The sequence below is a fragment of the Lichenostomus cassidix genome, chromosome 1 (assembly GCF_008360975.1).
Source record: "Lichenostomus cassidix isolate B80296 chromosome 1, HeHo_3.0, whole genome shotgun sequence".
NCBI classification, from domain to species: Eukaryota; Metazoa; Chordata; class Aves; order Passeriformes; family Meliphagidae; genus Lichenostomus; species Lichenostomus cassidix.
In genome coordinates, this window is record NC_139479.1 from 29,043,939 (window position 1) to 29,065,832 (window position 21,894).

At 40.0% G+C, this 21,894-nt stretch overlaps 1 protein-coding gene across 8 annotated transcripts; it reads right to left on the reverse strand.

The window, feature by feature from the left end:
• Positions 1-2,462: 2,462 nt before the first annotated feature.
• On the reverse strand, positions 2,463-21,331 carry LOC146444422 (interleukin-1 receptor type 1-like). Of its 8 annotated transcripts, none has more exons than XM_085054456.1 (14): positions 21,158-21,330; positions 19,601-19,682; positions 18,683-18,766; positions 17,302-17,443; positions 15,295-15,526; positions 13,603-13,792; positions 12,972-13,146; positions 12,507-12,572; positions 10,660-10,780; positions 9,179-9,324; positions 8,229-8,372; positions 7,012-7,176; positions 4,558-5,476; positions 2,463-2,734 (listed from the first exon to the last, which is right to left on the reverse strand). In XM_085054456.1, exons 4-13 carry the CDS (start codon positions 17,390-17,392, stop codon positions 5,100-5,102), a joined length of 1,707 nt encoding a protein of 568 aa, XP_084910582.1. In that variant the 5' UTR covers positions 17,393-17,443; positions 18,683-18,766; positions 19,601-19,682; positions 21,158-21,330; the 3' UTR covers positions 2,463-2,734; positions 4,558-5,099. The 8 variants fall into 8 exon arrangements, with proteins under 8 accessions (XP_084910582.1, XP_084910533.1, XP_084910563.1 ...); XM_085054407.1 differs by having other exon boundaries at positions 18,498-18,766; positions 21,158-21,329; XM_085054437.1 differs by having other exon boundaries at positions 18,498-18,766; positions 21,149-21,329.
• Between the last annotated feature and the right edge of the window lie 563 nt (positions 21,332-21,894).

Below are 21,894 nucleotides of genomic sequence, written 5' to 3' on the forward strand. Positions count from 1 at the left end.
TCTGACAGAATGGGTCTTTGTGGAAAGGAAAATGGGAAATGGAGGCTGGCAGCTTTAACTCAGTGTTAATCAAGGGTTTGCACTGGAACTTCACATAATATTTCAGCTCTCAAAGCACTGACCATTTGCATGCTGGGGCTCTGCTACAGAGCACACTCATGACCCCCTTCTGGCTGCAGACTGGGTTTCTTCCATGGAAAGCCAAGGAGCTGGTCTGAATCCACGCGACATCCCAGTGTGGGGTCAGGATACAGCTGTGCTGTGCAGATAGGCTCAAGCACACTGAAGAACTAACACATCCTGTAATACTGGAGTCACAGATAGCTCTCAAAAGTTTTATTTACACTTCTGCTCATCCCCAGAAGACTTACCTGCCTGAACTTGCTTTCCTTACAGCCCTGAGGCAGTGAAGGTGCTGTGCAGTAGTAGGAGGGTGTCCAAACTACCCACATTCACAGCCTTATGAACTGTCACACACCTGCTTGCTACTCACCACACTTGCTATTGAAGAAATTATAAGTGTTGATACAAGTTTCAGGATAGTGATTTTCACCTCAAATTTTCACTTTCCACTCATAACCAACATAATTGGACTAGAAAAGGGTAACTGGTGGCAAAATCACTGCTGGATAATGCAAAGCTCAGTATGATGGGACCCCCAGTGTAATCATGGAAACAGGATGTAAGTCTTGTGATTTGTGTTGCCATGTCATCGGTAGGAATGTGGAGTGAGGGGGAAGCCACAGGGTCTCATTCTTCTACCTGATACCCAGGAATATTTTGTACAAACCAAGTACATCTCCTACGAAGAAATATTCTCTACAACACAACAACAAAGAATGAAAGGTTTGACTGCAGTCCCACTCACAGCACTAGTAATGTTAGTAAGGTATAAAATGTACCCCAATTTCATGTGAGAATTTGACATGAAATTGCAGAGACAAGCTGATGGGTTTCTCCTCTTTGCCCTCCCCAGGAGGGTTACCTTTTGTGTCCTCAGCTATGCTGAGTATTGACCTGGAATATTAAGCGTGTGATTGCAATCATATTGTTAGTGCTATACACAGCTATTCTGCAGTTAATGCATTTATCACTGGAAATCCAAAAGAGCCAAAGATGTTGCAGTCAATAAATTTTGTTATTCATGAATCCAACTGTCTCTTCTGAGTACCACCAGACCTGAAGTTCATAGGCTATCTGTAAATTCAGCATTGGGCCCATAGTTAATGTTTGCAACTACCACCAGCTGAAGAGCAGCTGCATAGTATCTGCAGAAAAGGCAGGTGTAGAAGGAGCACAGCACTCCCCTTTGCTCCATCTCTGTGTGAGGCTCGAGTTGCTGGGAGGTAAGGACAAGTCAGCCAGGTTATTTAGACTCACAGAATCATAGAAATGCTTTGGGTTGGAAGGGGACCTTGAAGATCATCTACTTAAAAAAACCCCTGCCACAGGCAGGGATACCTTCAGCTACACCAGGTTGCTCAAAGCTTCATCTAACCTGGCCTTGAACACTTCCAGGGATGGGGCACACACAACTCCCCTGAGAAATCTATTCCAGTGCCTGACCACCCTCAGAGTAAAGATTTTTTTCCTGATAACTGATCTAAACCTACACTCTTTCACTTTGAAGCCATTGACCCTTGTCCTGGCACTACATGCTCTTATAAAATCTTGCCCCATCTTTTGTGTAACTTCCTTTCATGCCCTGGAAGGCCACAATTAGGTTATCCCAAAGCTTTCTCTTTTCCAGGGTGAACAATCCCAACTCTGTCAGCCTTTCCTCATCAGAGAAGTCCTCCATCTCTCTGACCAACTTGGTGGCCTCCTCTAGACTCGCTCCAGGTCAGTGTTGGAGACTCCAGAGCTGGATGCAGCATTTCAGATGGAGTCTCACCAGAGCAGAGCAGATGAGCAGAATTACCTCTCTCCCCCTGCTGGCCACACTGCTTTTGATGCAGCCCAGGATACAATTGGTTTCTGGGATACACCAGCCCCTACAGCACCACTGCCAAGGCTCTGGCTTTCCTTGAGCAGATGAGAGTAAGCACTTGTCCCAGGAGCTGAGCGGAGATGGCTGCCTCTCCACTACTGCTTTGGCAGAAGCAATTGGCATCTCCCCCAGTTTGAGACTTCCCCAGCTCCTGAGGAGCTGCAGCAGAAGGCTGCAGTGCTAGGGACCATGCTGGTCCCAGAGCACAATGCACCAGTCTTGGGGCTGCTCTAGCTTCACCTTCCTGCAAGGAGAGTCCAGGACAGAGCTGAGCCAAGCTCACAGCCTCTGTTTGCCCAGGCGGGTCAAGGTGGTTTGTGCTGATGTACCACAGCCAGACTGACAACAGTTCAGGAACCTGCACTAGTATGTATTACAGCAGTCTTCTTTAGACACTGAGTCACAACTGCTGCTTGTCATTGTCCATTCTCAGCATGCTTTAGTGAAGAAATTAGGGCAAAAGAAACAGCAGTTCTGTATGAAAAGAATATGTAGTGCCTTTATTAAATTTAACAATTGACCCTTCCTCAAAGTGCCTTTACATAACACATTTTAGTATCATTTGTACAAATACATCAAAAGGAACAATTTTTTTTTTAAATACTATTTTGGCTCAGTAAAATAACTTTCCATTCCTAAAGGGATAACAAGTAGCAGTTTTCATTTCAGTCCATTCCAGTCAGCAGAAGTAATTAGGAGGATTGAGGTCACTGGAACTCCGTTGGCTGGCCTGCATACTGTGAGCTGTCAAGGTAAAAGCACAAAATGAGTGTTACATCCAAATTCTCAGGGTACCAATACCATAATGCCAGTGCCTGATCTTCACATTTGATATAGGGATCTTCTCAGAGAAGAGTTTTGTGACCAAACCACACAGCTTCTGTCCTATTTAATTCTTCTATCAATGTGAACAGTAACAATTAGCCTAGTTCAGATGGTTTTCAGTAACTTCAGATAGATCTCAAGGCTCTTTTACCCTACAACAGGCTGCCACTGAGCACACACCATATTTAAAGGCATTCTGTGTGTAACAGCTAAGTAAATGTGGCACTTCGTGACTAGGATTGATTCCTCCCTTGACCCTTCTCTTGTGACTAAAACACAAAATGAGAACAGACTATAAGCATCTGCACAGGTGTGTACATACATGACATTTATCAATAAAATGTTTCAGTACCATGACAGTTTGAATAAGTCTGACATTTCAAATGCACTTTTACCCCCTCCTCTCCAAACAAAGAGATTCTTATTCCATTCTGGCCTTACACACACACAACTCGCAAAGCTCAGAAAGCACAGTCTCTAAAAAGCAGCATTTCAAGTTTCCAGCACACACAGAGGAAACCAAAGCAATTTAGGTGGGAGAAGAACCCACTTCCACTGTTTTTGTCGCTTATCAGCCAGAACAGTTTTGTTTGGTTGAGGATGGAAGCGTAAGAAAAATGGTTGAGCCATGAAAGAAGAAAAGCCAACGTTGCAGTGTGTAAATGAATAGATGAACTCTTAAGGTTGCAGAACATGAATTTTTCAGATGAAAAAGTGCATATACCAGAGGGAAAACTTCTGCCTAATACTGAATTAGCAACAGCCTTCAAGCAGAGCTTGGAAAGTGATGGGAGTTTGACACAAAAACAAGCTGCTTGTTTCAAGATAAAGGAGCTGCAAGAGAAAATATAGGCTGGAGTTCAAATGGGAGGAGAGCAAAAGGCACTGCAAGAAAGAAGCTGATAGGACACACACAGGAATTCAGATTTGCAAGCAGCAGTTAAAGGTAGTAATTGTCAATTCCTGAGGCTTTCCTATACAAGATCTCATATCCTAAAAGCATAACTTTCAAGGACAGACTGAAATTACACAGGCAATTTGGCTCTCATCTCCTGTTTCTATAAAATTCATAGCTATAAACATAGCATTAAAAAGGTCTGATGATTTTTTAAAATCAAATCAATTCCCTGCCCTAAACAAAGAATTGATCATTGCAAATTGCCTTACTGTCTACACACAAGTCAAATTCAACTTTAGATTTAACAGCTGGAGCATACATAATGCTATTAAAAATATTTCAGAATGAAAGAAAAAGGACACAGCATACACACACAGTTCTAACAACTTAGTTTTACACAACTTCCTTTCCCTTTTGTTTGGAAGGCTGTGACTGCAGCACATAGTCATCTCAGATTCCTTACGTATCAGAGCAAAGGAGAAAAGTAAGCAACTGCAGGGGGTGACACAGAGCATCTCTCTCTCCCTCTCTCTGCCCCTCGACATAGTCCTTAAGGTAAGGTGGATGAACTCAATCATCCTGTACCCCCCATGACAGACTGTGTCATTAGCCAATTGTTCCACTTGGGGAAATAAATATATTAGGCCATTTAACTGGAAAGAAAAAGTTCACTGGAGGTTAATTTTTTGACTCAATACAGATTACAAAGTTATTTTTACAATGTCTGCATGTGACAAGTGACTAAAAATGGTAGTGTTCTTTAAAATGTAAAGAAGATCATTGAAGAGTATTTAAGCTTTTTCAGGTTCAACAGCACTTCTGGAGGGCTGAGATTGTCTCTTACCTTTTCTCCTGGACGATAATACACTGATGCAGTAACACAGGGGGATTTATCTTTCCACAAACTGAACAAGGCAAATAACAAACTTGTAACAAAGAAGAGGTTTGTGTCATTTCACTTTAAAAAAATGAAACAAACATTTACTGGCATCAGCCATGTGCATTATGTAATATCACAATTATAATTAGTCTAATTCCCTTCATATTAAAAATTTAACTGCAGAAACAAAAAACTAAAATTTTCTTCATTGGTTTGGACTTTCTGGCAGTTTTTTGCCCTTCCATTTTCAATACAATGGAATTTCACAAAATCATCCTAGGAGAAGCACTTGTGTACTTCCTACATGTACTACTGATGATATTTCAAGGTATTCTGTTGATCCAGCCTGAAGTAAAAAATATTCACATCTGTAGATGAAGCTGTAGCACCTTCACTCCAGTAAGTCAGGATGACATTGCACAAAACAGATACATGTGACCTTCATTCAATCCATCACCAGCTATGTGAACTGAATTAGTCATTAGGTGGCATTTCTCTTTTGTTATTTAAGGCAAATTCAAATCTTTTGCTGACAAACGCAATCCTGATAAAGAGCCACTTTTTCTGGATGGCATCTGGTAGCGCACTTTCTTCCAGAATCTGGTACCTGCTGAATGGTACCTTTCTGAGAAGTCCCCCTTCCATCGGACAGCCCCATGCTTTTGCTTAATATATCTGATGGATTCTGGCATGGTTGCATAGTCTTGTATTTTTTCAAGTTCAATGAGAATTACTTTAATGCCATCTTGGATAAGAGCACTGTACATGGCCAGATGCTTTTCAGACACATCTTCCAGAATGCTGTAACAGGAGGGCTCTGGTACTAAAACAATTATCACTCTCCTACTTTGCCGGATTTTTTCATCAGCAATGCTGATCACAGCTGTAGAGAAAAAGGTTGTGCAAAGTTAAGGTTGTATGTTTCAGTTTTCTGTTACCAATATTTTGCAGCTAGTTCATTCACTGTTTGATATTTAAGCCAACACACTTTACATCAAAATAGGGAGAGGATATGAGCATGCAAGGAGTTACCTTGGGTTAGACAACCATAGAGATCTGGCCAATGCAACACAATCTGACCCCATCAGATTCTACGTCTATATCTTTTGTTTTGCATAAACGGAGAAGAGCTACCAACTATCTACTACTTATCTCACTAAAGCCACTTCATTACCATCACAGGTACAAATGACAAAAAAACCCAAATTCCAGAACCACAGGGCCCTTTACCTTAAACAGTCTGTTCTGATATGCTCAGCTGGTTTTGTTACATGTAAGTGGAAGAGAAAGAAAATAATCCCCCATCAGTGGCATTCCAGTCAATTAAGTCTCTAACAGCAAAATATGGTAAACACCACACAAAAACCCTAAGGCTAAACACTGAGTACAGACTATTGCAATTTTTCAAGCTGGAAAAAAAAAAACCCAGCACTTTAGATTCTACTTCTCAGGGAACACTTCCTTCTCAAACCACTACCAAAATCCTTTCACAAAAAAAAAATTAACAACCAAAAAACAACAAAAAATCCCCCACAAAACAAAAAAAATGCAGAGTGATCTACTAACTACCTCATGTAAGTTGATTTATGCCCAATTTGTTTTTTATTTAGAAACTTTTACATCAGGCCTACTCTGCAAATTTATTGAATGTCAGTATTATCTCTTTCAAGTCGTAAGACCAGAAAGGATTCCAAGGCCATTCATCATTTCACCTCACACAAGCAGCTGGTGTGATAGACTTTCCAATTTTCAGTGTCAGATACTAGAAATTTAAATTTGATGTACATTTACACACAGAGGGAACATCTACAAGGACTTTACAGCCTTGCAAGAAAGCCAAGGCTTTCTAAGAACTTCTACTAGGGAGAAGTAGCCTTTGATACAGCTGATCAGTCCTGGTAACTTGGTGTAGTTTTGTATACTTTTTTTCTACCTGCCCTGTGTAAACATTCATTATACCCTCTATTGCATCCACCTGGTTTGACAGAAATTCTGAGAGCAAATAAAAATGAATCAGTAAAGATGTCATCCTTTCAATGACACCTCAAATCAACAGGCTTTTTTTATACCACTCACATGACCTACTTTTCTATATTTCCTGCCATTAGTCATCACTCACAATCACAACTTCAACTCCTCTTCCCCTCAACATTGTTTCATGCCCAGATGTCTAGGCTAGACAGATGCTGAAAAAAACCTGGAAGTGCTAACTAATGACAAGGCAAAAGCTAAGATAAACAGACTTCATGGGAGCATCCCATGCTTTATTTCTCACTCTTCATCAAAGTGATTAAGAGAATCATAATCCATTTGATGGTGAGAGATATTTAGAATCCCGTCTGACTGACTGCATGTTTCTCAGTAGTACTTGCAGGTCAATGAGAAAATCCAAGTCTAATTTGTCTTCAGATAACTTACCTTCTCCTGGTAAATCATCCCTCCCAAGTATGAAGAGGTTATATCCACATTGTCTTTCTAAGACCTCTGGCAGTATCTTCAGAGCAAAAATATCTGATGAATACAAGCAGCTTTCTCTGTTCTTTGGATACAGAACATAAGCATCATAGATCTTCTCATCTGAAACTAAGGAGTGAGCAATAGGACTTGCATAAATATGAATTCTAAAGATACAAGAGCAAACAAGTAAACAAAATCTCTGAACCCTGGGGGTTTTCCCTCACTTGAATCATTGTTTTAGGTCCTAATCCTACTATTAGCCAGGCATGTATAATTATATTAAGCCTGAAATACTTGTAGAATCAGGCCTTCTAGAATTCAGGATGCTGAATCTGAAAAGGCAAAAGAGACCTGCAAAATTAAGTTATAATGTTCTTTTTTGAACACTAAATAAAAAAATTATCACTGAATTATCTGAAAAACAGCAGACCCAGGGGTACAACAGATACTTAAAATTCCAGCTGCCATATAACTCAGTTTGTGTTGCAACCTGGAGTTTCAAACCACAGCAACCACTTAGACACGACAACAAAAACAAAGTAAGTGTCAAATGTCAAGGTCTGAATTTTATTACATATTTTGGATCTAACTTTTCAGAAAGACCAAATTTAAAAGACTTCCAAGAAATCTAAGAGAATCTCAATACCTCTAGAAGACACAGGGCTAGAGAAACAGAAAATATCTCTTCTCAGATGTTTGGAAAATACCCATATTTCAGCATACTCTCATACACAACACCCCATCAACATTTTTTTTGAATGCCAGAAAAGCAAAATTCCCAGAAAGCAAAATAATCAGAAATGCTTTTAAATAGGAAACAAACTTATATTTTCCTGTTTCATCTACGGAAAAATAAAAAAAAGACTCAACAATTCTAATGTATTATTGTTTTCTGTAAGAACACAATTAAAAGAAATCTGAGAAACTGCTGTCAGAACAATATTCAGCATGGGGTGGGTCTTCAGGAAAAGCAATGATAGTTCTGGATTCCTGGAAAGTTGCTGAATTTTTCCCCTATAGATGCTTTTGTTATCTGAACTAATTCTAAACATCCTAAAAACATATTATCCTCTCAAAAATCCCAAGGAAGACCAATCATGTTCAATGAGAGTAACTCACTGCTTTGCAAGTGAAGGTGGAAGCTCAACACAACACTCAGCACTGTTACACAAACATACCTTTTTTCCCCAGGAAAGGATGGCAGGAGTCCCGATACCAAAGCACAATATCAATTTTGAAGATCTTGTAGATAAAGAGAGTAAAAAATACTAAAAATATCAAGGAAACTCCTCCTCCAATTAAGTATCCCTGAATGTTTCGAGCTGCAGCAGCATGGAATAAGAAAGAAAACAGATAAATAAAGTACAGTTATAAACTAGAATCAGGGATAGTTGTTCAAAATGGTTTAATCATTAAAGTAATTTTTTAAAAAGAATGAAAGAACAGAACAAACATGTTTAATGTATGCTTTCTGCCATTACTGTTATCTGACAAGCCTACTTTTATCTTTCAGAGAAAAAATACCTCAACAATGTAATAAATGAAGCTACTCTTCAGCTGAAACACCAAAATTAAATATTGACATATAACGCAGTGCGGCAGTAGAATGAGAATTCTTGTACAAAATTCCATCAGTCTGAAAGAAACGAAGTCAGAGGTGGGGAAGTGATTTCCTGACCTGCTATCCTCCCTAGACCAACTAGCTTTCCAGTGTCTCTGCCACTTCAACGACCTGTCAGTGAACCTGCTCTTTTACTGTCCTTAAAACAAACACCCTCCACAAACTGCATTTGTAGTCAATGCATATTAAAGAATTTCTGAGGTTAAATCCTACCCTGATGGTCTTTATGAAGAAATTATAGTCATGTAACAAGTTAGAGCTCAGACCCACTTTGAGTCCTAAAATACTGAATGAGAGAAGACAAAGCAGATCAAAAGTGCTATTTTCTTTCATTTTGCTTAGAATGCATCAAAAATACACAAAGAAAGGTACTGAGATGATTGCCCATTTTGCATAAAAGTACATCATATAGCTTTAACTCTAAGTAGTGCATTGTTAAACTAACAGGAAAGTAAGTCATTGATCACCATTTTATCAAGAAGATATGGTTTATCAAGAAACTCCTACCTGGGCATTCCAATTTGATGTAGGCTGTAAATTGTTGAGAACCATAAATGAAGTGACAAAAAAACTTGTGAGCGTAATCCTTTGCTTTCACTTTAGAAATGTTAAATTTTGTTCCAGACACAGCAAGTCCATGAGGCAACCCCTCTCTGTCATTAAAAGAAGGATAAAAGGGAAACATCTGTACGTATCTGAATATCTGTGCTTAATATGAGACAGATTCATCTATCCAGAAATACAAAACCACTACTTTTTTTACCTCTACAAACCTAAGAAGATCGTGAAGCACAGTAAATATACCCTTGTAACTAACAATTTAATGAACTAAAAACTGGGCTTAATTGTTTTAGGGCTTTTTGGGGTTGAGTTTGTTGGTTTTTTTTCCCTGAGTTGGATAGAGTGCACCATTAGCAGTTTTGCAGTTTTTAGGTGATACATCAGTTACCATCTTGAGGAACCTTGACAGGATGGACAAATGAAGAAAACACCTGATGAAGTTCAAAGCAAAATGCAAATCCTGCATCTGAGGAGGAATAACCAGACTCCAGGCATCCTAGACTGCATTAGGAAATACACTGCCAGCAGGTTAAAGGAAATGATCCTTCGCCTCTATCTGTTGAGCACTGATGAGGTCACACTGGTAGTAGTGTGGCCAGTTTGGGGCTCCCTAAAACAAGAGATGAATAGATTTTCTGGAGCAAGTTGTGTGCAGTGATGTGACAATGATAAGGAACTGGAGAATCCATCATACGAGAGAGCAGGCACTGCTCAGCCTGGAGAAGAGAAGGCTTGGGGACAGGGGATGGATCTCATCAATGTGTGTAAATACCTGATGGGAGGAAGGAGTGGAGAAGAGGGAGCCAGGCTCCTTTCAGTAGTGCCCACTGACTGGACAAGAGGCCATGAGCACAAATTGAATCATCTTCACATCTGAAATTCCACCTGAACACTTTTTTACTTCAGAGTAGTCAAACGTTGGAACCTAAGTGTCTTGCAACAAGAGCTTCTGCCTTGTGCTCTTGAGTATTAGCAGCTCTGTCTATACCTAAAAATGGGCCACCTTCACAAATAAAAGTAAGTTGGGTGATTTTTTTATTTTGGAACAATCTATCTTTCCCATATTAATGATAAAGGGCAGGCTTTAACATATTAGTAACAAAAAAAAAAACCAAAAAAAAAACCAAAAACCCACATAAGAACAAATGCATAAGCAAGCATTTCAAAATTGTATTTCACAACAGCATTATAAAAATCTACATGATTGCTTCATTCCCTTTGTATCAGACACATCAGTATTTAAAATAAAATGCTATTCCTTGAAAACCAAGCAATAAGAGTATACTGTTTGATGCAGACTTCTAATTAGCCTTTCAATGACTACTGACATTTGACTAGTAGTCTACTTTATGAAGAATTCACTGTAAATTACTGCAAATTACTTCACCTACAAATGCACTACAAATTCAATATATAAGGATACTTACTCATAAAACTGTTCCCTGTAGGTTTTATCAAAGATATCAACATCCTCATCATTAACTTGCCAGAATGGAATCAAGCCATTTATGCCACTTGATATGTTGCATTCCATAACTACGTGAGAGCCTACAAAAAACCATGTAAATACTGCAATTGGAGGTCTTTGTAATAGGAGCAAAATGAAGTGATGAGACTATTTCAACAGAATTAAATAAGCATCTGAATGCCACAGCACTATAACTCTTTAAAACAGACAGATACTGGTGGTACCAAATCCTCACTTTAAATATTCTCACTGTTTAAAACAAAGCCTTCTGGATTTTGGAGGAACATAATTTCTATTAAAGCTCATTGGCAATTCTGGTCAAAATCTACTGATCCTCACCAGAGCCTGGCAGCTTCAGAATAAGGTATCTCTCACAAGCTATTGAGGCCAAAAAGAAAGGAAAATAACAAAAGAAAAAACCCACCAAAACACCTCCAATCACACACACACACACACACAAAACCCACCAGTGCTAGTTTCAGTGCTATCGAGTTTAATACCATATATTCAAAGTTAGAATTTGGGACAGACAAAAATGTTTCACATGATATGAAAAGAAACATGAAGCTTTAACATGAGAAAACAACGCCTGTATACACAGTATTCACAAGCCCAATGTCAGAAAAAGCAGCAGCAGAAGTGCTGTGTTATGTGAGATTCCATCAGTCTGATGTACTAAGAACAATCCACAATGCTCTGGCCTGACCTCCAATGTGGTGTCAGAGTGCAAATGCAACCTTTCCTCCGAGCTTCTCTAATGAACTAATTCCTCAAAAGATTACAAAACAGTTTCCTGTACTAGGAAATTCTAGTAAAAAGCCAATCACACTTCTCCAAAATCACTTAATGCCCTTTTTAATAAAACATTTTGTTTGAAACTGCTCCCTTTGGTACAAAATTATTTTAAAAAATACAGCTCAAATAGCTGCAATCTCATACTTCTGGACTTTGTCAATATGTGGTGCACATTTACCATGTAACTTTGCTTAGGAAAAGACTGCAATACCATATACTTGGTCCAGAGAATTAAAGAATTAAGGTTGAAAGAGAGGTCTTGAATCCAATTTCCTGCTCAAAGTAGGGCCTGATTCTGAGGTCAGACCAGGCTGCTCAGACATTTATTCAGTCAGGTTCTAAAACCTCTAAAGACAGACAGCACAACTTTTCTGAGCAGCCTGCTGCACTGCCCAAATATCCTCCCTGTGAAGTTTTTCTTTATACCCAGAGTCTCTAATTTATGAAACTTCCAAGATAAACAGTACCTGGGATATGCATCAACTAGAAGCTCACTGTTGCACAAAAGATCAGTATCCAAAATCTGTATCATCATAAAACTAGGAATAAAACCCAGGTTGTGGAGAGGGAAGGGAGACAGGAAATATACAGGAAGAAAAAGACCTACTGAACTGGTCAACTGGTAATTGTCCTAACATGCTACCTTTATGCAACCATACTTCCCCAGATACTGAGACTACATCAAGGCACAGACACTGGGAAGTGGTAAAAAGGACAGATGGCATTAATAGAAAATAAATAAACAAATAAATAAATGCATCCCACACAACACTGCTCGTCAAGACACTCCAGTCTTAGGCACAGTTACTTCCTTCTACAAATTACTTTTGGGAATCACGTTCTATTATTCTGTTCTACATTCTATTCTTCGTCTTCCAGATATCCTCAGTCCACATGCTTATCTCCCAGTCTTGCTGAAGTCCATGGAGCTGCTCACATATTATTTCACAAAGACCAGAAGCTTCTTCGTTTCACTAAATGTTAATGACCACTTAAATAGTCACTACTTACCAAGTTCTACTTCAATTGTATTGTTCCTCGGATAAATAAATTCTGGTTGTATCTGCCGTGGTTTTTCTAATCAAAACAAAGAAAAAAAATCTTCAGGCAGGAAGAGATCCACTATTTTTAAATTTATTTCATTTAATGGTGCATTATTTGTTTTGGCAAAAACAAGACCTCCACCCCAGTAACCACGGCTTTCTTCTAATTCCCAACCCTGCATTACTCATTTCCTCATGACAATTCTTCCTCAAAAGCAATGCTCAAGGGTATCAACATGCCTCATCGTATTTCAATTTTATGTTCAGGCATAAAACTCTTTGCAGCCTTGCTGGCATAAATTAAAGAAGGCATAAATTAAAGAAGATTTACAACTCTAATTTCACAGAGCTGAAAACTAACATGCCAAATATTGTATGCCTACATACAAATATTTACAGCAGAGCCAAAAAGAGAATAACCTCACACACTCACCTTTAACCTCTAGATTTATAGTTCTTGAAACATTATACTGTTTTCCCCTATATGTGTACAGCATATGGCATGTGTAGTTTCCTCTATCTTGCATAGTTACATTACGAATCAAGACAGCATTTTCACCTTCTGCCAAAAGAAGTCGTTTGTCTTCAAGGAATCCAGGTTTACACTCCTAAACACACCAAAAGTACCTGTGACTTAAGGGAACTAAAAACCTGCAATTAAATCAGTTACTGAACTCTACTGAAGATTAAAATACTTGACAAATACTGACTTTTTTGGAAGCCATGACGCGGATTCTTTTCCAAGAATCACTACAGTCTAACAAAGTCTGATGACATCTTGCTCCATTTGCACTTTCTAAAAAATCACTGCAGACAATCCTTTAAGTTTTCAAATGCTGTGCTTTAGTTCACTGCCTTCATTACAAGTTTTAAAACTTATTATCTACAAAAAATAATCAAAGGATAAACCAGATTTTCAAAAATCTTACTCACACTCACACCTTAATCAAACTGTAGAGAAAATAAACCGTCCTTTCCAAAAGCTGCTTTTCACAGTTACTTCATAAGACATTTTAAATGAAGCATTTTGTATCTTGTATATATGAAATACACATGCTCAGTACCTTATACCAATGTACTTCAGGCTGATTATTGTCTTCATCTTTAAATTGTTCCAGATCAGGGCATATAATCTTTCCAGTATTTGTGCTCATCACTTTTTGTTCAAACTTCATTTTTCCATTAAAACACAAACCATTATCGTTCTTAAAAACTGTTAAATTTATAGTTTTTTTGTTAGAGTGATTAAGGCTCCTGTAATTAGAACAGCAGACAAGTCAGGTCATTAACAGTCAGGTTCCTTATTTCCAGCAAGTCAGGGAGAGAGACATCAACGTCTCCATCAGCCTTGCCTCTTTAACACCCCTGCTATATTCCCCTAGCTTGTAAACATCATCCTCAGCCCCTGTTCCAGATGAAGAGATGGGAATAAGCTCTGAGTTTGTGCTGTGAGCAGAAACTGGGCTTGCTCTGGATGCACCAGACAGGATGTCAGGACTTCTCAGAGCTCCAGTTAAGGTTTAATTGACTGACGCACAAAACGTTCCCTAAAGTTAGTATGACTGAACCTTATCCAGTTTTTTGTCCTGCTGATATGTAAGCCAAGGATGTGAGGTGCCCACAGGAGCACATCTCATAGCTCGAGTAACTAGAGCCACAGGAGAAAACACCAAATTAAAATTTTGCAGCTGGGTAGTTTTGAAAGGATTACATGTCTTCTGACTTCCAATTTTGGTTTCATGGTAAACTCCAGTGAAGGAATGTACCTGCAACACTTTTTGCTGATCATTGTTACTACCTTCACAACCCAAACCCCTCCAGCAGAACTGCTGTATTCTACACACACCAGTACATGTAACTACACACTACTAAAACAAATTTAGGGTCACCTGAAAAGCCTGTATTGGGTGTTCTCAGTGTGCTGTGGCAACACCATGAGGAAAGGAACATTTTGTGTTTGTCTTTCCAAAATTAATTTCCTGTTCAGCACACAGTGAATTTCAACCACTGTAAAAAAGATTTGACCACCTAAGTAACGAAGTCCAGTGCACTAATCTCAGCTTTTAATCTACCAAGAGCTTTAAAGTACTAAAAAGTCTAGTTACAGATTTTTTTCAAAGAATCCATTCCTTTTTAGTTCTCTGTGCACTCAGATATTTTGAGTAGTACTAGAGATATTATTTTCACTGTCTCTAAAGGTGTCTAGCACACTGCTCATTCATTCTCATTTTTGACCAGTAACATTTGGTAACGTTTTAAAATAAATCATAGCAACTGTTTTCTGCCTTTTAACCTGTAGATTTCTAGTAAAATTTCCAAAAAGTTGCTAAGCTCTCCAGACAGTCTGTGTGTGGTGATAAAATGCAGAGTTTGCTACTCTTAGAACCTTCTTGCATTCAGCCTTGTTCTAGGAAGAAACCAGTGTTCTTCTGATCTGTCAGTATCAGAGAAACTTGAACACAGGAAAAGTCAAAGAAGTTAAGATATTTTCCTGTGACCTTACACTTCTTCCAAAACAAACAAAGCAAACAACAATCCCCACAGACCATTGTGCTTTAAGGTGGTGTGCACTGGTAAATGTGTGGAATAGAAGAGAAATACAGGCATCACGCAGAAACAAAAAACATGGTCAAAACAGTGCTTTTAACTGATCTAAGCATTCTACCTAAAAAAAGTTTTGTACACTCAAGTTCCACAAATATATTAATTACCACATTGCAAGCACTAGCAATCCAGTTGTTTCCCTCCTTCCTTACCTTAAATTGCATTCATAAAGTCCAGAATCTTCCAGCATTGCAGGAATAAACCAAAGCAAGCCCTCTCGCTGGTGGATCCTGGCATCTCTCTCTGTGGTCACTGGTGTAGCACTACCATTTTTATACCACGTCAGATTGTAATCAGAGTGAAGCGCTGGCAATTTAACTATTGGGCAAGTAATAGCTGTAGGCTCTCCAACAAGCACAAAGTAATCACAAATAACGCACCCTTCTGTTAAAAAAAACATGAAAAAATAATCAATGTTTTTAATTTGTATACTTTTATGTTTTAGAAGTATTAATACCCATTCCAAGTTACACAGAATTAGAAAAACTTCCTGTAACAATTTACCATTAAAACACCACAAGGCTACTATTTTTTGTTCATTACCACCTTCCGATTTAGAACACACATTTTACAAGCTTAAGCCACAATTTCCCTCTGTTAAGGTAGTCAGCAACAATCACATAACCTCATTGCAAACCAGAGTGTAAGAAGACCCATGGGATTCACCAGGCAACTCCAAGCTTCCCAACTCATCTGTCATATCCTTGTTATTTGACAATTCTAGTACTTTTGCAGAATTGCCAGCTTCTTGAAGTACTATCTATGTAAAGCACAGTGCCAACAGTAGCAGTGCAGAGCTCCTGACAGTATTCTGCCACTATGATTGTAGGGCCAAAAACAAATCAGGGAAGAGGGGGGAATGTTTCTCAACCTGAACCACAAGACAGTATGGAATGAGATCAAGACCTCAATACATTAAAGGGTCTGTAAACCAATGTCTCGCTACAAAAAAAAATTTGGAGACAAACAATATTTAGATTAAGAAGTCTTGACTATATTATTTACATTTGCACCTTTAACTGAAGGCCTATTATTATGAACATCACAGAAAGGGCCAACATAAACATAATTATGCCTGTGTAACAAGTTGGCAGGATACAATCGTGCAGCCTAGCAAGCATTTCTTTAAACATCAGACAAAAATACCAGAGAAAGAAGGATAGATACTGATAAAAGTTATCAAGAACCCAAATCTGCAAACAAAAACTTACTGGAGAATACCACTTAGGGACAAACAGCGGGGGCCATTTAGCTATAAAGCAGATTATAAAACTTTTAAGCTTTTGCATACATTTCTCCAGAGAAGCTATGCATGTCCCATTCCTGGAAGTGTTCAAGGCCAGGTTGAATGGGGCTCTGAGCAACCTGGTCTAGTGAAAGGTATCCTTGCCCATGGCAGGGGGGGCTGGACTGGATGATCTTTAAGGACCCCCCAACGCAAACCATTCTGTGATTCTAGGTGCAACACTGAATTTCCATGAAACTGCAAAACATCTGGCTGAACTGATTTTACAAACCTTGCTGAATGACTGCAAAAATACGAAGTTAACATATTCAATTTCAAAATAAAAAAGTCTTCAGTAATCTTTCTAGTATCACTACCTCCCTATTTAAATACTTCCAAGTAGGTATCCATACTCTATAGCTCAATCTATGGAGACATTGATATTAAACTGTTTATGCCAAGACTAGCAAGACAAGCATCATTATTTTATGGAGTTCTAAACTTTAGTGAATTACTAGACCTATCATTTAAAATATTACTAATTAATTGTAAAGGAAACTCAGCCCTCCTGCTTTCAGGACAAGAGATACAAAACGTTGCTTTAAGAAGGCACTCCACAGCTAACCATAAGTCAAGGAAGCCAATCCCTTTGGGCTTTCTTCATAAGAAACAGAGAGAGGCTAAGCAAAGCCTCAGTGACCTATAATTTATGTGCCTAGATGAAAAAAAAAAAAAATCTCCATTTTTCCATGACATCCCTAGGGCAATTTGAATCCCAGCAGAAGCATTCAGCTATCATCAATATGCTAAAGCAAAAATAAACCCCAAATCAACTACTTTTTCCCACTAACTCTTTCCTAGTAAATACACACAACTAGTCTCTTGCAGATTTTCGGTTTTTAAAATAGTAATTTAAACAAAGTATTTAACCTACCAGCACTGAATAGAGGTATCAATACAATGAAATGACCAATCAGCAAAAATACAGATGTCATATTTTGCTGCAAACCAGAAGTTTTTTCCATTGGTGTGGGAAGACTGTTCAAGCTGCACTGGCCTCTGCACCCTGCATTACTCTTAAAAAAAAAAAAAAAAAAAAAAAAATCAGAAGAAGCATTAGTCATCTTGTGAGGGAAAAAATGGATTTGGTAATTTAGCCCCGGTCTCTGAAGATTTCAACTACTGCGACTCTTGGCCTTCACAGCCAAAGCTAGTCAGTTTTCAGCTTTCTACTAGAACTTTTCCTGGAACTAGAACTATTCTACTGGAATAACTCTTGCATAAGTGTAATTTTCTTTTACCAGCATAGTTAAACCAAAAAAAAACCAAAAACCCCACAACCCTCAAGCACAAACGAATTATGCTAGCACAGTGATTTAGGCTATACTGCATAATTTAAAAACCAAGCTTGATTAAGCTACTCTTCTTTCCACATCCTTACAAGACACACAATCAGAAATGTATGAGCTTTCCGTCTCTGAACTGTTCTTACATAGCTGAGGCAGCACTGCTTTTAAGAGCAGTAACTTGCAGTTCTTTGCAGAAGGATAAGCACACTGTAACTCCAGTGTCATCTGCCACTTAAAATTGGCATCTAAAGTCAAATGTGTGTGGAAACCACAAATAATATGAATTGCTGTGGTCACACACAAAAGAAAGTGTCCAAGAATTGTAGTTTCACTTCACACCTCAGGTCTTATTTTCAGTTTTCTCCAACAAAGACGTGACTGAACACACACGCACTGCCCTCATGGCCCACAAGTCGCTTCTATGAAACTCTAAACCTTAACCAGGTCCTGCTCCTGTCTCACATGCACCCACATTTTTTTGGTAAGGTGTCATGAGAGATCTCCCTAAGCCTTCTACTGTCAGCCAGCTGGCAAGTACTTAAATCCTTCCCCTTATGACAGCTCATTGTAGGCAAAGGTCTGCATTTAGCCACCTTGCCTTTCCTCAGCTTTCAACTGCTGCCTCTCACTCTAAAGCAAGCTGGTTTCACATGTACCAGTTTATTGCAAAGCCTTCATTGCACAGTTAATATTAATTAACTAGTTAATATTTGCCTTCTACCCAGCTACAAATGGCAGGAAGAAGATAAGGTATGCCCTGAAAAAGTAAGCCTTGACTTACTTTTATATCCAATGTAATTCACTTCAATCACAAATAGCCACACGAGGTCCTTCTTTGAAAGCATTCCATATGCAGAAGTGTTGGGGTATCAGGGAGGGTCTCACAGCGCAGAGTTCAATAACTTAATGTAACAGCCTCCAAGCATGTACTTGTTTTAGACAGTTTATCTGAAGAAACTTTCATACCACAGTCCTTATTTAGTTGCCTTGTATGTGCTTTTCCTGTAACTTGCCAGTGAGGAGGTCATAATTTTTTGAGTTTCAGTTTACCTGCAAAAAGCAGGGAAAGAGAAAAACGGATTTTACAAAACCCATTACTGGGACAGCAGCATAGACATACAAAACCAAATTTTATACACGCATCCTAAATGTAAAAGCAAGAGCATCCCCCCGCCTACACTAGGCAGATGACTTAAAAGAGCAACAATAAAACTTGCAGTAGAGATTGACCAAGAATTCTAGCAGAGATCTTTGGGAAATGAAGTTTCTGTCAAAAACAACATAACATTACACGTGTCAAGTAACTTCATAAGAAAGATTCAACATATAAAAGGAAACATAGAATATGTAAATTTAGGGCAAGATAATAAGCACCCTCTAGAAGCTGGTTATCCACTAGTGTATTCTGACACTGACATGATGATGACAAACTTTAGTCCTTATGTCTCCTTTCCAGCCAATCTCACAAGCTACAGAACTACAGAAAAGTTGTATCTTTAAGAAAAACTTATTGTCCAGGACATTCTGTTGAAACTACATCAAAACACACTCAAAGAGTACTCACAAAGAAGCCTGCAACAGTTAAGTCTTTGCAAGCTAAATTCCACTTCAACTTTGAGACAGTATAACCATTCTTAATCTGAATTTGAAGAAGATGTACTTTCTTTAGGTTCAGGTAACTGCCCCAGCTTTTACCAAAGGACAGGAGGAAGGAAAAAAAATAGTATCTGTAGCTGTACATAACTGGCCACCATGAGCTGACTCTACAACAGTGAAGTGCTACCTATTCATCCTCTTGTACATCAAACTGAAGACAATGAGAGTATGCAAACCACAGTAAAAAGAGCAGATCTTATCAATATTCAAATAAATTGAAAACAGTACCTTCCTTCAGTATCAAGTGGAAGGAGTCAATTTCAAAGTCCATGCTTTGAATACTCTTCCATGCAATTTCTACTCCTGAAACCTGTCAATATAAAGTAATAAGAATTTTAACGTGGTACATTTTTATTTAAATCCAAATTAAGTTATTAATTTTCCAGTATCATTTTCAAAGTACTGTTAAGAGGCATTTGAAAGAACCTGAATGACTCATGGAGATAAAATTGTATTTATCAAAAATAGTGACATAAAGTATTTAAAAAATAATGTATTAATCTCAGGAGAAGAGATGAAATCAGTAATACAGTAATATTGTTTACAAAAAATAAGTAATAGCTGTTGCTCATTTAAGGATTAATTTAAAATATGTGAATTAAAAAATCTGAATTAAGGATTCTACATTCTAAAATAATTTTTGTGCAATATTTTTTAGCCTGTTTTTTGAGGACCTAAGCACACACAAATGGTCCAAGACAAATAAGTGCACAAATAGGTGCTGAATTTCCGAAGAAGAAAAATAAAACACATCCAGCAGCTTGGTCAAGTCCCTGAAGAAAACTACAAACTCAAGAGCTGCTGCTGGAAACAAACCAGAGCCTTGATTCAGCTCGATAGCTTTTCATGGTTAGCTCACTCCTACCGAGCTGTGGCTCCTCAAGGCGCTGCCAAGCCCCAGCAAACTGTGACCAGCACAGGTCTGGGACTGCCAGAGCAGCAGCTCCTTCCTGGGTTTGACAGAGACATCTCTTTCGCCTAAAACCTTGCTCTTGTCATACTAACCGTTAAAAAAGAGCCCCTGTCTTGATCATCGTTATGCAATAAATAAATACAGAAATAGCATTTGAAGTGTTTTACCGGGTCATGAAGATTTATGCCAAGCATTATCCCGCTTCCTGTTACACGTACTTTAAAAAATGTGGCAGCGTTAGCACTTCTACAGCCTTCGTTTGTACATCGTGCTTCCTACCTGGGCTTGAACAGTGCGACACACAACGAGGAAGCAGACACAAACGCACCATAAAAAATTACTTCCAATGAAGCTCTCTGGGGCCATGGAAGCTGAGAAACCAGCAGCCACAGAGAGACTGTGCCACCACACGCCTCAGCAACACACACGGCCTCAAAACACGGCGGAAAGTAACAAACCCAGGGGTCCGGTGCTGGTTTTCTGGGAGCCCTCAGCATGGCAGCCTTACCTGGCCACAACAGCCCGGCCGCCCTGGGGACGCCGGCCCGGGGAATGCTCGCCACCGCCGCTCCCCACGCTGCCGAGGAAGGCAGTCGGGCCACGGCGCGGCGGAGACGCGGGCAAGGAAAAACCCAGCTACTCGCACAGCTGCCCCGCCGCAGCCCACTCCCCGAGCCCTCCCCGCCACGCCGGCGGCTCTGGAAGCCGAGCCGAGCCAAACAAAGCCGAGCTGAGCCGAGCCGAGCCGAGCCTAGCTGAGCCCAGCCCAGCTCCGGGAGGCAGCAACACGCCGCCTCACAGTACACGCCGCCTCACAGTACACGCCGCCTCACAGTACACGCCGCCTCACAGCACCCACCGACCTTCCTCACCTCTGTCCACGTCCCGCCGGCCACCCGGGCCCGCTTCACATAGCGGGGCGGGCGGGCAGCACGCCCCGCCTCGCCCGGGAGCCGCGGCCACCGCCCCCGGACCGCCCCAGGACCGGCTGTGGAGAGGCGGGAAGCCGGCGAGCCGGCGTTCGACGGAGTGCGGACAATGGCACAGGGCGAGCTGGACCTCACCGTGGCCTTATGTGTAGCCTCCTGCGAGGCACCTCCCCGCGGCTTGGGGTCAGCCCGTTTGCTCGGGCATCAGCCCACTTCCTTTGGCCGTCACGCCTGGCTTTAGTTCCCCTTCAGGCTGTGATTCCCGGGGTGGCTGAGCTGACTTCAGCGCAGTTTTCCTTCAGGCTGCCCTCAGGGCTCATGGCAAGCCTTGGCTGGGCAGACCTTGGAAAGAAAGCATGAGAGCCCTGTGGCCAGCTCAGCTCCTGGCTTTACTGCAGATCAGAGCCGATGCCCATTTGGCAGCCTGGTGAGAGAGGAGATATTTCATGTCTTCAGACACACAAATTGTACCCGTGCACCCCAGTGCATCCAGGGCATGCCGGACATAACCTGGACATAACCTGCCTGCTCTGGGAAGGTGTCACGCAAGAGAAACCAGTGCTTGGCAAATCCAGCACTCATAACATGAGTGCAGGGACTCTCACTCCTGTCTGGTGTCTACCAGAACAGGCAATGTGAGTATCTCTTGCCACCATTCCTGTGTTCCACCACCTGTAGTT

Excerpts from the sequence above, each read along its gene's own strand:
- LOC146444422 (XM_085054456.1), bottom strand. The coding sequence starts at position 17,392 with ATGGAAAAAACTTCTGGTTTGCAGCAAAATATGACATCTGTATTTTTG. Across the intron at positions 15,527-17,301 it reads GATACCTCTATTCAGTGCTG|AAGGGTGCGTTATTTGTGAT; the intron begins GTAGGTTAAATA and ends TTTTTTTAACAG. Across the intron at positions 13,147-13,602 it reads CTGAAGTACATTGGTATAAG|GAGTGTAAACCTGGATTCCT; the intron begins GTACTGAGCATG and ends TGGTGTGTTTAG.